The following is a 17,335-nucleotide window of genomic DNA, read 5'->3' as shown; positions in this document are numbered from 1 at the left end:
TGTTATGTTATTATCAATACGGAAATTCTGCTTAATATATCAAATGTTTTCCACAAATTTCTCATTCTTACCTTCACCCATTCACAAGAAGGTTGTGCGGTCTCACAGTTTGCAAAATGATCAGGTGAGTGGGTGAAAAAATTAATGTATATAAATATTTAACGGAGGTTTAATCAACAGCTTTTAAATAAAAATTGCCAAAGTATTATGTCTTCAAATAATCAGCTGTTATTGAATAAATGAACATTCGTTCAAAGACTTTAATAAGTAAAAAGTGTACTGCTCTTCAATTGAATACAAATACATCTGATACTTAATTTATAAAGTATGAAAATATTATTTTAACTAACATGTCTCAAGACATAAATATATGATGTTGTGAGCTGTGAAAAATCTTAATAGACTGTGGAACTTTCTTTTGATATGCATAAACAAACAAAAAAATGCGTGTTTTTAGTGATTTAAAAAAGTATTGTGAAAATTTATCTCTGTGAAGATTAAACCAAGACGATTTAGTATTTCGTTTCTTTTAGATTTTGTTTGTTTGTGTGATTCAAAGGACTAATTTATTTGGCTTCGAAATGTTTTAGTCGCTTATTGAATGTTATTCAAGGAATTATTTCGTACGTGGATAAGGTATATCCTGCTAGATATCCATCATACGTCATACGATTGCATTGTCACAGAAGGTTATTTTTAATGTCTCCAAGAGTACATTGTACTGTTTTTGATGCATTTCACTCTTTGCTAATTTGATATTTTTTTGCACAGAAATCGTCAAATATGCATTTTCATGGTCTGTGTTGGTTTGGCGTTTGCTGAAATATGTTCACCAGACGACAATATGTATTACAACCCCCAGTTAGGAATGTGTGCAAAATGTGACAGCTGTCTACGTGGAATGGGAAAGGATACTTTAAAAGTAAGTCAAATTTGTAATCGTCTTTCCATCTAAAGCCGTGGTTTCTTCTGAAAAAGGATAACTTTGTTAGCGTGGTTGAAACAACTACATGTATTATCTGATTCAAGAAAACATTAAGATCATTACAAGATCAAACAGTTTATCCGACTGTTAGTATATAGGAATGAAAAATATTAATGAGGGGTACAAATATGAGACAACATGCCAACGACACAAATAACCAAAAGACATCTATAGATCAACAAACAGTCTTCAAAAATAGACTGTTTTTATGCAATTTGTTAAATTTTCAATTTCCCGAGTTGTGCACAAATTCGGCAGAAAATTATAAAGATCAGCCATCAACTTCATTACCAAATAAAATCAATTTTAAGATTTGACGACAAAATACCACTACATACTGGTGTCTTGCTCGGAAAATTCACATGTCTGAGGCTAGTATGTGTGTATCTAAAACCTCGCCTTTTATTTCGATCAGAGGACTTCCAATAGGAACATGCAAGACAATACAATATAAGCATGTAAACCTCGTATAACGATATAATAGATAACAAAAACCTCAAGTTCAATCAAAACAGTAGTAAACCTTATCAAAGAGTGATCGCAGTTAGTGAAAGAAAAACTGAAGAACGTAACCTGCTGATATAAAAATCATTCCATCGTAATCTATAGATAATTCTAAAGTTCAGTTGCACTAAGAATATAATCCGTTTTGGTGAGTTCGCTAGGTAAAATCGCCAAGGAAGCTTCCTTTTATAACTCGCGTCTAATATTGTATGATATTAATATGAAGAAAACCTAGTGAATATAGAAATATACTATACTTGATTGATTGATTGATGTTTGACACCATTTCCTGCACTATTGCGCTATTTAGCGGCGGTAAGTTTTTATTGATTCATCAACCATTATTTATTAACCATCGGTTTTCGGCTGAAAAACTGACAATCCTAGTCAATTAAGATTGAAGTCGATCGCACCTGCCTCGTGTGGGATTCGAACTCAAAAACTCAGTTTTGACAGGCCAGTGATGCATTAATTGGACTACTTAGACCACTTGGCCACGGCGGACTAAACATGCTAGAAGGATATGACTTAACTTATTCACAAATTTATAAATAGGATGTATTTTATGAGGCTGTGAATCCTAAGTGAACCCAAAAGATATTTTATTTAGTCTTGTTTCTGTATTTTTGCAGCGTTTAAAACATGTTCTTTAATTTCAAAGCAACTAAATGTTCGTTCCCTAAAAGTAGTTGGAAAATAGAATATTTTACAACTATTAACTTCCCAGAATATGACTGTAGGCCGTTCTGATGAGTACTGGGGCTGTTTTGAATGCGTAAATACAAAGTCTACACCAGTACTTTTTATATATTTGCGAATAATTGAGCGATTTATTGAAGTAATTCTAGACTGTATCGATGAAAGTATTTAGAATAGAAACTTGATAACTTGATGTCTTAAGGGCAATTGGACCACATTTCCGAAGATATTATGGTTTCTTGGAAACTGTCTTCCCAGTAAATATTTCCTCTTTTGATTTCTTGGTTTAGAGATATTTCTTGGAACGTGTTCAAATACAATAAAAACTACAGATACTGCATTTGCATCAATAACACTTCATTGTAAGGAAGTATTACTAAAGTAGTTTTATATTATTATTTGATGTCATGTAGATTAGGTGATTGCATACATATCAGGATACAATATACTGAATCTCATTACATTAACGTTGAACATGCCTTTCATTCAAAATTAACAAAAGACTCAATCGTTTCTTCTTAAACAATAAAATGAAAAAACGGTTAAATCTGTTTTCCAATTAGTTTTGTTAAAAGCAGCTTGATCGCATTTTTGCTAGAGCTGTTGTATAGCTCAATTTATAATTCAATACTTGACGTAAAAGTGTGCTGAGTTATGCTTGTCTACTGATTATTGTGTCCCTTTCAAAGCACTGTATACCAGGTTAAAAAAAATCATCTATAACAACATTTCCACCAATAAATTTTAGAATTTCTTGTAATTAGTTTGACCTATTATAGAGTGTAATCAAATTAGACTAAAATGGAATTAATACGTATAGTATTTATGTTTTTATGACAGAACCGTAAATCATTACAAACAAATTGTCAAGGTGTCCTTGCCTAATATAATTAAGTAATTCAATAGATTTGCCAAAAAATATAAACACCAAATAGTTCTTTTAAAAAGACGATCGTTGAGTTTTTTTACTAATAAATTACTTTATACCGTGTATATGTAAATTAAATTTGATAAAGCGATATCCCTTTCTCGGAACGAATTGCGTGAAAAAAATGAAATATTATGTAGCATTGTCGCAACGCTGTGAATTGTTTCCTGGTACTGTTTTGAAAATCCAGAGAAGGTTGTACTTAAATTTGAGAATCATTGTGTTTGTATGCAAATTCATAGACAGACATTTATTTTCATTGGGTATTTGCTTGTTGACAATAAAATCATGATATATGAGAATAAAACGACAGAATGGTATACATTTGAAACAAATAATACAATGGAGCTTAATTACAGATTTCACGAAAGCTACTTAGTCAGGAGTATGACAGTTGTTTTCCATTCGTTTGATGTGTATGAGCTTTTGATTTTGCTATTTGATAAGGGACTGTCCGATTTGAATTTTCCTTGGAGTTTGGTATTTTTGTTATTTTACTTTTTACAAGATGGAACCATAACTGAAATGTTCATTTATAGAGAGCAAAACACCAAAAACAAAATAGTAAAATTATATAATTAGTAACCATTTTATATCGGATATTTGATACTTATATTCAATATTTATTATCCAACAAAAATACATATTGACTTCTTGTATTTATCAATGATAACCCCGTTTTCAACTTATTTTTATTATTAATTACTTTGTATGTAACGTACACTATATACATTGACAATGAAGGTCGGTAAAGAAATAAACCTCTCGTCGAAAAATATGACCTTAGTATTTCATTGTTGATCTGTCATATTGTGTAGCTTTGCTCCAGCAGCACATATGTTTGATGCGATATTCCAGACGACATTAGGAAAAGCGAGACTGTTTTGGAAATCTGCGTCACAGATGACAAAATTTATGTCACATTTTAATTCTGCTTTCCTCATTTCTGCTATAGATGTACAACACTAGTTAAGCCAAGCCTGCTTACCCCTACGGAACACCTCAGTAAACTCGTAGTCTTTTGAAAAAGACTAATTAACATTTTTCTTTAGTTTTCTTTTGTGTTATTTGTTAATGACTTTGATTATACCTTGATTTGTATATTCTTAATTTGTATCCCTTCAGGAGCGCCTGGGATAACCCCCGGGGTTTTTTGGTTGGGTTCGTGTTGCTCGGTCTTTAGTTTTTTTTATGTTGTGTTTTGAATACTGTTATTTGTCTTTTGATCCTGTTTTGTTTTATGTCATGGCATTTCCAGTTTGTTTTAGACATTTTGAATATCACTTTGGTATATTTCACCTCGGAAATTTGAACATTGGTAAACTACTGTAGCCTAAACTTTTTATGGTCTATCCACATGTGGAGCAGGATCTGCTTACCCTTCCGGAGCACCTGAGATCACCCCCAGTTTTTTGTGGGGTTCGTGTTGCTTAGTCTTTAGTTTTCTATGTTGTGTCATCTGTACTATTGTTTGTCTGTTTGTCTTTTTATTTTTGGCCATGGCGTTGTCAGTTTGTTTTCGATCTATGAGTTTGACTGTCCCTCTGGTATCTTTCGTCCCTCTCTGTCATGAGAAACTTTTCATTTTGTATTTCTACATGCCGTCATTTCATCAATAAATTTTACATGTACCGATGGTTTGTAATTTTTTTTATTTCCAAAGGTTATGTACATGAGACGTTTTACAATCCACTTTTAATGTTGCTTAAACACTCATTACCGGATTTTAACAGGAGAAACACAATGAATATTGATAGTAGAGCGGTGTTTCCTAAACTATTGTTTGATTTTTTTTTATTTATGTGCGTAAACCATAGTATTACCGAACTATTTTGATTGTCCCTTTGGTATCAGAAGATATAACAGTTGCAGAAGGTGTTTATGACACCTATTGACAGAGTATTTCATATTATGGTTTCGGTTGGAGGACTTGAAGAAAACGTTTCCGTATTCATCTTCAGACAACATATTTCTATTTTTCTCCAGTTTCGACTTTTTTGGTACTGTTCGATTTCTTGATAATTAATTTCTTAGCTTTAAGAGTTTAGATTAGAAAACTTTGAATGAAGAACAAATAGAAATGAATTTTTTTTAGAAAACTTTTGTTTACTGTGAGTCTATCATGCTATAGAAAAGACGGGACACAGAAACACTTCATTTTAAGCTGAGTCAATTACTTATCGTAGAATGAATGACTAAATATAAAACATAACGAGGAATCGCAGACCTTTCACTGATCACAATTAATAACATAGGTAGTCTGGACATGGTGAGAAAAAATCCTATGTAAAATAAAACGTATTTGTCTAGGTTATTTTGTATTATATCTCAATTTTGCATTGCAAATCTTTAGAAATAAGTTTATAAATTAATCATTTAGCTTAATTTCATTTCTTCAGGTTAACGAAAAAATAAAATGGGATCAAGCACACGGAGCACTTACATGTACACCATGTGTACTTTGTACTACTGGATACTATAATGACCGACGGGATTTCGACTGTAAACCATGTAATAACTGTTCCCAACAGAATCGTTACGAAATAGAACAATGTACATCAATATCGGATGTAAAATGTGGTGCTATAATCAAGTAAGTCTAATTAACTTAGTAATATGATACTAAAAGACCATCAAATAGCAATGGTTGCTAAAAAAAACAGATTAAGAAAAAAGGATTGAATGTTATCAATTTTCATAAAAGTTAATTGTCTTAATTGCCCCCAATGGTTGAGATTTTCACCAAAGATGCGAGGTATATAACTTAGTATGCCAGTTGCGTTTTAGTCTTCCAAAGACTCGTCAGTTGCGCTATAGGCAGCACAGTTGTAAACAAGAACAGTATTTACAGATTTCTTAATTGCCATGATTACTAGTACGTGAAACGTGTTTCAGTTATACTTTAGAGAGTACCTGAATTTGTTTAGATTTTTGACTTATTTCACTAAAGATCAGTTTAAAATTGCAATTTAGGTAAAACACGCCTAGTTCGACATGTTTTATGATTTCGCTGACATTTTTAAACAGAAGTGTCATGATAATAACTAACGTGATTTTGAAATTATTGAAGATTTCTACTATTTTTTAATTGCAGTAAACTATTGTCAAATAATGGCTCTTGTCAATTCTGATCCTTACATCCTTATATTAGGCCTTATACATTAAATGCAAGTATTGATTTTTTCTAAGGTACTGACATAAGCATGGCGTATACAAATGAGTATCTTATTATTTTCAGAACGGAACATCCAGTAACAGACAGCATACAAGCAAATCCAACGTCACTAAAAATAAAAGGTATGGTAAAATTAAGTCGTAAATGCTGGTGAAATAAAACTTTTACATCGACCGAAATATCATTAATCATAAAATATATAGTTATAAACCCTATAAAGTGAAAAGGGTATGTTGCTACTGGACGAGAAAAGTTTTGTCACAATCGAGAACCAATTATTAAGCATTGATTAAAGATTTGTACAGTTACAATTTAGATGCCAAACTTTTTTTTCAGAATTCCACATTTTGGTAACCCTAGTTGTAACTACAGTTGGTTCATGTGTGGTAATAGCATTAGTTTTGTTATGTTTCATTTACCAACGAAGGAGGTACAAATCAAAAGATGGTAAGTGTCCGACTTTCATATAATACACAGACATAAGATAAGATGTAAATACGTGATATTTGACAAATCACATCTTGGGAACAATATGGTTTTATAAAGAAAAAGACTTAAGTCTGTAAAGTAAATGCCAGCTACGATCAGCATTTTCATTTGTATTGTTGCTAATTATCATTTAATTCCTCTGTTTTTAAAGTGGACATCGCGGTAAGGATAACGTAAAGAAAGCTATGATATAAATAAAGGCAACAGTAGTATACCGCTGTTCAATAGTCATAATTCGATTAAGAGAAAACAAATCCGGGTAACAAACTAAAACCGAGGGAAACACATCAACTATAAGAGAAAAATAACGGATCAAACAAAAAACACTGAACTACAACAAAAGCAAACGCCAACGTACAAAAAAACCGGACTGTCTGATAACAACTGCCATATTCCTGACTTGGTACACACCGTAATAGGTGAAAGTCCAATTCAATGATTCATCATTGTTTTCAGTTGCTGTGAACTTCACTATGAAAAGTCATAAGTGAAAAAAATACAGAACCAATTTTGAACTCACAACAAATAGATTAAGCATATAAAGTGATCAAGGACGACTGCAAAAATACATCTTTTTTAATTCAGCAAACTTCTGTTGGATAACAGAGAAAAATATGTTATTCGAGAATTTATTTCATGATGTTGTATTGTCATCATCAGCATCATCATCAACATCACAATTGTTACAATTGTTAGCATCGTTATTATTACACTGTATCATTATTATTACTATTATTATTATCATCATTATCATTATTATATTTACAGGAAATTTTACCATGAACAACAACGTAGAGTGTAATGATTCCATGCAAAGGTAGGTTAACACGGAACATGAACTTGACTATCGCTCTTATTTTGAATATGAATGAAAGGAGATAGTCTAATACGTCATTGTCACAGCAATTAAAGATACAAACATTCCCAAAAGACAAACAGAGGTCAGCAAACAATAAAAACGTGTCAATACCACAGGTCAAGTTCTAAATCACCTCAGTGGGGTTAGTTGCATCAACTGCTTTCGAGTCTGGAGCACCTGCGACCATCACAAATGTCCAACTCTTTTGTATATAACTGATCTAAGGTTTTGGTTTTGTGTATTTGATATTCAGAATTTTGTAATATACTGTTTATATGTAAATTCTACTAGTCTGGATATGTTCTAATTGTAGTGAGTTGGTACATATCGGTGGTTGGTAGATCAAGAGTGCGAACATATAAATATATATATATATATATATATATGTATATATAATCATCAAAAACCACCATTATCGTTAATCTCCTGGTAAATAAAGTAATCATATTGCTATTATATTTTAATTAGAGAAAGCATTAGGCCGAAATTTTAGCACAATTTCAAACAAATATAATGCAAAACATTCAAATGATAGATAATTTGGACTACAAAATACATAGTGCGTTTATTGTGTCGCTGAGTAATACCTTAGAATTTGACCACCTGGAGTATTGTTTTTCGTGCATGTTTTAATAATATCATTTACCATTTCCTTTATTGACAGGGTACCACTGGTTGTTGTTGATAACAGAACAAGTGCACCAACATCACAAACGGGCGAAGACCGGGTATATGACGTATCTACAAAACAGAGCACAATTATCAATTTTCCTACATCTAGTAACACAATTTCACAACAGATGTCACCAGGGAGCGAAACAACGCCTAAGGTGGTTGCGACAAACAGTGATGATCAAAATAGGGAATTTCAATCTAACTCAGAAGTATCATCAAATCATCAGTGTTCATCAATAAAGGCAATAAATTCAAACAAATTAACAAACAATTGTGGAAAAATACACGGTCCACTATTGTGCTGTGCTACCATACTAGATTCTTCAATAGATGATGTGAGTAAAAGTTCAATGAGCACTGGAAGCTCTCCGTTAGTGTTAGACACTTTCCTTAATGAAAGAAATGACAAATGTCATGAGGCACTATCTATATATCCGGAAACATGTATGCTTAAGAGATCTAATTGTAGCATTTTAACAAACGGGTCTATGTTTAACCATGACAAAGAGTGTAGTCCTTCATACTTCTGTAAGTGTTATGACTGTTCGAATCACTAAAATCGTGTTGGTAATGTAGCTTCAATCTACTAGTTGTATTAGTGGTAGTGGTAATAGAAGTAGTAATAGTAATAGAAGTACTAATATATTGACTTAAGTTTTGAGAATTACATGTGTTCATATTTCGAATAAAAATATATATATTCAAGATACGGCATAGTGATAAAAAATATTATGTTTATACGTTAGCATTAATTTTTATTTTGTTGTTACGGATTGCATTAAATATAATAATGTATTCAAAATGAAAAATGTCTTACTTTAATCTATCTATATTGCACAGTATTTGATTTCTATTTTCGTACAATTTGCCTTTTATTGGTGTGCAATCTACTGATCAGCAATGTTAGTAACGACACAGAAACCAGAAATACACACTAGAAGTTAACTGTTAGTGGAGACTTCCGAAAATGTGTCATGAAAAGCAAATACTATCATGCTTTCTAAAACCAAAACAAAAATGATGATTGAAAGATAAATAAGCAAAGAACCAAAACTGAAACCGTTGTAACGTGTTTGGCTTATAAACTATCTGTTCGTATCCGTTTTCACAGAATCTGAGATACTCCAATATCAATCTTTTAATTAACTCAAAATCTAACTACAACTTGGAGGCTTTACTAAAAAACTATGAGACCAACCTTTAAACTTTGAAACTTAATAAAGAAACAACAATATTTACACAATTAACTTTGTATCAAAAAGTAGTCTAAAAACTATAACCTCAATTTATCCTTAATCCTTTCACCGACTCCGAGGTCCCAACCGATTTGCTCAACAATTATAACCTTTCAAAAACTATAAGAGGAAAAGCTTCAAAACCATAGGTTCCTGAGACACCTTGTTCTGAGACACCTAGTCTCTGAGACACCTAGTTCCTGAGACAACTAGTTTTGAAACACCTAGTCTCCGAAGCACCGAAGTCACCAGACTATTACAAACTACCTGTTCGAGGGACTGCGACCATTCCCGTGGGAAATTACAGTTTCAGAACAACCCGGTAGCTTGCAACAATCGTAAAGACTTATAAACCGCTTGCTTCAAACCACAAGCTTTCAACTCGAACTTGGTTTACAAACTTCTCAGTTAGACTTTCTTTATTTGCTGGTATTCTCTTTCCGATGCTTATTCATCAACAGCCAAATAACAAATGAACGAACTCGCGCAATGTATCGGTGTCTTTATATACCAATAGCGCGGACCTCAAGGAGAGCACCCTAGGAACAACGAGTCTCATAGCAACCAAGGATAAAAGGATGATTTTCCATGTAGTTTTCGTTAACGCATTGTTTAAACGGGTAATTTATTATGGATTACAATTAAACATTGAATTACAAATATTGTCTTATGCTTAAACTGCATTTCTGTCACACCGTCACGATTTTTAAAGCAACTAAAGAACGCATCAGAGGATAACTTACATTTTTTTTTGAATTTCTATATCTATTTATCAACTAAATATTTCTTAGGTTTTAATATCTAAGTAATATTTTCTCCAATCAAAAAGCACTGGCTGTCGGTCCTGTGAAACCAATGGCGACTTGCAGTTAACGGGAAGATGTTTGATCACCTGAGATCACCGCCAGTTTTGGATAGGGTTCGTGTTGCTCAGTCTCTAGTTTTTAATGTAGTGTTTTTTAAACTGCTGTTTGTATTTATTTGCTTTTCGTTATTGCCATAAAATAGTTTGTCGGTCTATTTTGATTCTTCCTTTGGTACCGTACGCCTTTTTTATCCCGTGGTCGTAATGCAACATTAGTTAACATGATATCACATGATGTGCCATGTGATCATTAAAAGAATTCATTTCTCGGCAGTGGTGCTCGAAACCAAGGAGAATGTTTAAGAACTTGACCAATTCTACATCATTTGTTGGCGAATTAATTTTTCAAATATTGATTTTAAATTAATACCACGTCAGAACATAAGTACTTGCCATCCTAATAGATTTGCAGACAACCGGATTACCTTGACCCAATGGTAGTTCTGCAAAATAGCAAATATATACCGAACTTGAATTGGGTGCAGAATTTATAAACATTGAAATAAATATTTAAATTATAAAAGTCATGTTAAATTAATAAATGTTCAATCATGACTGTATTTATTTCTCATCAACATGGAAACAAAATACTAGTATTGGAAATCGGAAAGTGTCGATCGTGAAAGACCATATATTCATAATAGTACCAGCAAGAGTAGCATGCAATTGACGAGTGTCAGTAACCATATACATATCTAAAGTGAATAAATAACCCCGAATCTAAATAAGTTATGAATTTATTCAACAGGGACTACCTAAGATCTACTATCAATCCTTATTCCTAGTGAATAAAAACAAACAGCAAACACAGACACTAAGATATACACAACTTCATTTACTAAAGGAGTGCCTGACTGGTTGGGGACAGACATGTGTTCTTTCTTGAGTCAAACTGAAATAATGATTGTCGGATAGCGGGCAATGACTAACATATATCGAATGAAGAAAGCCACAAAAATTTAAGGAAAGGATACTAATTGGGTTTTGAATAAAGTTTTTGATAGAAAAAAAACACAGTTCAAATAATTGACCAATTGTAAGTCTTCATGTGTGTGTCTAGTATGAGCATACAGTATGTTACATTGTCTTAATGTGTGTGTCTAGTGTGAGCATAAAGTATGTTACATTGTCTTAATGTGTGTGTCTAGTATGAGCATAAAGTATGTTACATTGTCTTAATGTGTGTGTCTAGTATGAACATAAAGTATGTTACATTGTCTTAATGTGTGTGTCTAGTATGAGCATAAAGTATGTTACATTGTCTTAATGTGTGTGTCTAGTATGAGTATAAAGTATGTTACATTGAACAATTTGATGACTACTTTATTTGGCATATTATCTATTGTAACTGTTGGAAGACGACCATTTGATATTCTGGGGAGGGGGAGGGGACAGGAGGATTTTTGCGGAATGCCTATTCATTTTCGTCCGTTGCTACGCATGCATATTTTCTTCCGCGGCTTCGCTGCACGAAAATTTATTTTCACTTTTGTATTTCATCCTGTCGTATGCAAGGTTATTTATTTTCAACTCTTGTCAGACCAGGATTTTCAAAATTATCTTCCCCCTCCAGAAAAGCAAATGGTCGTCCTCTTGTAAATATCTTCATATATTATATTCATTTAGGTTTGGTTGCTACAGATTCATACATTAGTATTATGAATGGTCAATTGCAATTTTATATTGTATAATACAAGCTTATTTAAATGTTTGTCTTCTTATGACACAAATCTATTCAATAAGTATTCCCAAAAAATAAGTTCTTAAAGTAACATGCGATGAAAAAGTCATTGAAATTTGAACAAGATCAAAAAGATTACGTCGTAACTTCCGCTTTTAAAACAATTAAGTATGTAATCAAATTCAATCTTTTTGTTGGAACCTTACTTTCAAAACTGTAAATGAAGGAAGTAATGTTTTATAATAATCAATATGTGACACTCTAATAAATTTATTATTATAACGAAAATAGAACACTATGAGCGAACATTGAACAAAAGACCACGACGGTATACGAAGTATTGATTGATTGATTGTTTGTTGCATAATGTCCAGTTGAAAATATTTCATGCATGGCCAGGACGAGAACTAATAAACAATAAAAACAATAGGTAGGTTCCGTAATAGAGGCCGTCTGGAAGGTCGGGGAGATTTAGATTGCCACAGGAGAATGCGGGTATATTGGATAGGGACAGAAATTTGGCCATGCAACAGTCTATCTACTGACGCTTCAAAGAGTTGCTGCAAGGGTTCGTAACGTGCAGTGAGCATGGTACTCTCTTTACGCGAGGCATCAGATTTAACGTCTTCATTCTGACGCGACGTTGCTGCGTACTTGTACATCCCGCACGCCCAAAGGACGCCCTACTTTGGCAAGGGTTTTACTGTCGGTCTGTAGAGGAGACCACCTATTCCCCAGTCACCATTGGGAGTTTATATGAATTAAGAGAGATAACTCAATTTTAATAACTGAAACACTTACATGATACACACACATTACTCATCGACTTGATATGCAGGTTATACGTCAATGCAAAAAAAAATATATATGTTACATAACATGACTTCATCTACAGGTCAAGACTATTTCAAATACAAGATAAGACCCCAAAATTAAACTGGTTTGATCCACCAATTCAACAATATTCTAACGAGATATTAACACAATTCAGCTAACGAGAACAGGAAACCGTTTATTCGTCATAAATGTGCTCAGATTAAAGTCATTTTTCTTTTATTTTGTAATGATTACAATTTGACATGCTAAAATTACATATATTAGACACAATAAAAATAAGAAGCATTCCTAAACACTAAAAAGCGAAGTTAAAGGCTGGCCTGCTTGACAGCTAGCATACTATGTGCTTTTTATAGAGATGAGTCTTATTGTCAAAATATGGACGTATTATTTACTTTTGGATTCCAATGTTTGGAGACTAATTTCCTAATGTTCCCCGTATCTATCTAAATATGGTCGCTTACCAGGTATTTCAAATCCTGACTTTAATTAAAAGGCAAAATCAGGAGCATTGTGTTGGGCACCGGTCATCTATCTTTTATGGGGCATGATTATTTCGACTTAAATAAAAAAAATCAAGTTTTTAGTTTCTTCCGGTAATTAATATCCATGAGTCTGAATGTCCTTTACTTTGTTTATGAAATAAAAGTGCTAAACGCAAGTGCATAAATGTTAAAAAAAACTAGTATATGCACAACTCGATATGATACAATAAATTGAAATAAAGACTTATACATAATAGATATATAATGCATGAAAAAAACCCAACATATTCAGTTCATGAAATTAATGCGCAAACAAATTTTATCATAGGCAAAGTATTACTCCTAAACATTTTATGAGACAGGTAGAATAACTGAAATACGATAAATTTCATCAATGTCATTCTATTTCTATAAGGTTACAATCCTGGTTTTCGAAAGTAACTTAGGACTAAGACAGATCCTAAGATTGTCTTTATACACACCTTAGCCGTAATTGTTCAAATTGTATTAAGTTAAGACAAATCATAGGATGTATTGTAACAATGAGGCGGAGGAAATTAAAACTCATATGTCGAAGAAAAACTGACAACGTCATGGCAAAAATCAAATGACGACGAAAAGACAAATAAACCCATAAAACACTACATAAAAAACTAAAGAATGAGCATACAACATTAACCCCCACCAAAAACTGGATTGGTCTCAGAAAACGTAAAGGATATAAAAAAAAATGTCCAAAGATGGTCGCAGGGTAGTTATAAAAGTATTTTCTTTACAATTTCAAATATATCGATAAAAATGAGACTTTTTATTCTTTTAGTTTGTAAATAATAACTATCTGCTATGTTGTAACAAAAGGAGAAATTTTTTTCTTTTGTAAATAATAACTATCTGCTATGTTGTAACAAAAGGAAGACAGTTAGTCATCTCATGTTGCAATTCTAATATGTACTGTCTGTTAAATATAAAACATGACTAATTGAATCATCTAACATGTTAAATGCATATCATAAAGAGTTGAATTTTTTTTATTGCCATTAAAAGAGCACACGAAAGACTTGATTACGCTGCATATAAATATAGGCAAATGTACGACATGTGAAATCTGTCCTATAAATTTTAATCGTGTAAGCCTCGACATCTTTTAACACATCATGCACTTTTCTCAAATCTTATAACACTCCAAAGAAAACTTCAATACATTGTATAATACTTTATTATACTTCGTTTTTTAATCTGATATTCGTGATGAATATCTTTAATTATTTTCCCTCTTCTTTGTATTTTGTTATTATTGTTATCACCAGCTGGGACATAAGTCGTTTTCATTCAATAAACTATCATTATCATTAAGTACTATAAAAAGTTGATTTTTTATTGCTTAACGTCCAGTGGCAGATTAATAATTTAAGTATTAATATTAAAGTAAATAAAATATATAGTTATAATATTAATGTGTCTTTTAAATATACTTAGGCCCGTCCTAATCTGATTGTCATCCTGACTGGGACCATCTTAGAACAGATTTGATCTACAGTCTTAGACGTACATGAATCTTCTCAAGTATGCAATGAAATATATATCTCATGACTTCTCTTGAAGTTTTTTTCTAGAAAACCAGGGCCCATGTCTTTTGTGTTTTTTCATGAACTGTACTTGTTTGTCTTGTTATCTTTTTTATATTGGTTATATAAATGGTGCTGCCCGTTATCTTTTTTATATTGGTTATATAAATGGTGCTGCCCGTTATCTTTTTTCCCTCGGTATCTTTCTTATTTAAGCAATTTTTGAAATTACTTTTCCAAATATTATTCTTCAAGCACATCTAACTATAATGGATATGAATAGCTATCGAAAGTGAAACAAGTATGCATTAAACTAAGGAGTTGTGGTTTGATTGCCAATCAGAGAACTATCTAGCAGAGGGAAAAAGGACCCGATTGATCGTTTTCTAGCAGCTGTTACGGTTCTGTGGTGTATTACAATTGGTTTCAATCGTTCAGGGTGGTTCCAGGGTTCGGGGAAAAGATGCCATGGTAATGATTATTGTGCCAAGCATAGCGAATTGGTTTCTAAAAAACTATTTAATGTAAAAAAAAATGATACTTTTTTCCGATCAACTCTATGTCCCCACCTGTTTCCGCCAATTTAGAGATGCTTTTTATTTAAATTTTCATTAAGTAATTTAGTTGTCATTTCCCACAGAATTATAATTATAGGCCGATTGTATAAGTGTAAAACCTAAGATTTTAAGTAGTTATCACCTTACAAAAAATATATGATGCTTTTTGCATTCGATCTTTCGTATAATATAACATGGCATGCATAATGATTAACTGCGTATATAAAAAAAAAAATTATAAACTAATTTTTTATGATAAATTTAAAAAGATAATCAACAAAAAACGGTAATTACGTAGTTCCGTGTGAACGCACATCAAAGGGTTGTTAAATTATATTATGTTAAAGATTATCTCATATTACTCGAAATCATATTACAATACACAAACTAGATTAAAATTAGCGATTGTAAGTGGTCATGTCAGTGTAACGTTTGCGGTTCACTGATTGATGTATTGGCGCAGGTAGTCTAGTGTGGAATGTCTTCATGCTCGAGTGATCATCGCGAGATTGTTTACAGTCTGACAATGTTCCACTGTGTGTGAGCTTGACCACAAAACTGGACACAATGGCGAACGAAGAAAATGATGAAAGTTGGAATTTAAAATTACGACAGGATACTGAGCAAGAATTTTTTACGGAACTTGCGCTGCACGAAGCTGAACGATGGATACAGGTGAGAATCCGCGGAAGTTAACTGTCCAAAAATCATCAATTATATTATGCCCTAGATTCTTGACATAATTTGCCTTCGGCAATGTAAATATTTTTTTTCAATGTTTACAAAATGAAGATGTTTCTATACTTGTGTAGTGTAAAGATCATGCTAGATAAACATCGAGGTTAGCACGTGTAAAAATTGCATTTTAAAAACCAACTGCAGCTGAACATGTGAAACGCAGTATAATTTAATTCTTATACAAATGCATAAATAAATTTTCTTTTTTCTGATTCATTTAAAAATGTAGTCTTATTCAGCATAAAATATGTATGAAAAATACTTCATGTCGGAGATATCTTGCCATGGAAAAAATACAAGCTGTCACCGTGGAATAAAAAATCGTTCACAAAAACGCTCTATAAAAACTCTTGAATTGAATGGAAAGTAATTACACAAAACGCATAGTATTCATGCATTTATACTTTGAAACAAGACAACAAGGGATTATAATTATAAAAATAAATGGACCCTGAATTTTAAAAAGAATTTGTCGTCAAAAACTATAATAGTTACCACAGAGAGGTTATTCAATTTTTAAAGACGAATTACAACGGAAAATACTTTTAAGTACACAGTAACTATGATAACTGCATATTACAAAGCAAATACAGTAACCAGAATTGTGCAAATCAAACCTACTAACAAAAAGAAAATGATATGCCCAATAGCAATAAAAATGAAATTAAAGGTGTAGTTTAATTTGTACCTCAATATTTTTATTGGAATGATATTGTTGACAGTCTGAAGTAAGGGCTAAATGTCACATCCGAGTCGATCCAACACATGTTTTTTTGACACCCTATATTGTAAATGGTGCCCAGGATGAACATGTGGTCATTTTGAAACCTTGAACAGAGCAGGAGTTATATATATATAGTATTAGCAATTGTTAGTTCCTTAATGTTCCATTATGTTTTTATTGAATATTGTTTGGCTTGTATGAACATAATAGCTCTATCTTTATATAAAATGCAGAACCAGGATTTTGAAAAGGGGGGAGGGTGTCAGACAACGTAGGAGTGGGACATGTTAAAAGTCTATGCTGTACTCTTATGTGTAGCTCCATCAGGGGGCCT

The 17,335-nt window shown here is 32.3% G+C and overlaps 2 protein-coding genes across 4 annotated transcripts in view; both read left to right on the top strand.

Moving 5' to 3' along the window:
* LOC127714453 (uncharacterized) lies at window positions 1–9,625 on the top strand. Its single transcript, XM_052220514.1, has 7 exons — window positions 1–124; window positions 772–922; window positions 5,516–5,709; window positions 6,355–6,413; window positions 6,628–6,738; window positions 7,549–7,597; window positions 8,304–9,625. The coding sequence occupies exons 1-7, from the start codon at window positions 117–119 to the stop codon at window positions 8,869–8,871; spliced, it is 1,140 nt and encodes a 379-aa protein (XP_052076474.1). The 5' UTR covers window positions 1–116; the 3' UTR covers window positions 8,872–9,625.
* A 6,400-nt stretch (window positions 9,626–16,025) lies between these two features.
* The window catches only part of LOC127715033 (LIM domain only protein 7-like), a 225,582-nt gene continuing 224,272 nt past the window's right edge, over window positions 16,026–17,335 (top strand). For all 3 annotated transcript variants that reach the window (XR_007988082.1, XR_007988083.1, XM_052221051.1), the window contains exon 1: window positions 16,026–16,214. Coding sequence is in view for 1 of the 3 variants with exons in the window: in XM_052221051.1 (XP_052077011.1) it covers window positions 16,107–16,214 (108 nt within the window). In the remaining 2 variants the exon portion in view is untranslated. The remainder of the gene's footprint in view (window positions 16,215–17,335) is intronic.

This window comes from Mytilus californianus, unplaced genomic scaffold, assembly GCF_021869535.1.
Source record: "Mytilus californianus isolate M0D057914Y unplaced genomic scaffold, xbMytCali1.0.p SCAF_9, whole genome shotgun sequence".
Classification (NCBI taxonomy): Eukaryota; Metazoa; Mollusca; class Bivalvia; order Mytilida; family Mytilidae; genus Mytilus; species Mytilus californianus.
This window is presented reverse-complemented; position numbering and strand designations above follow the sequence as displayed.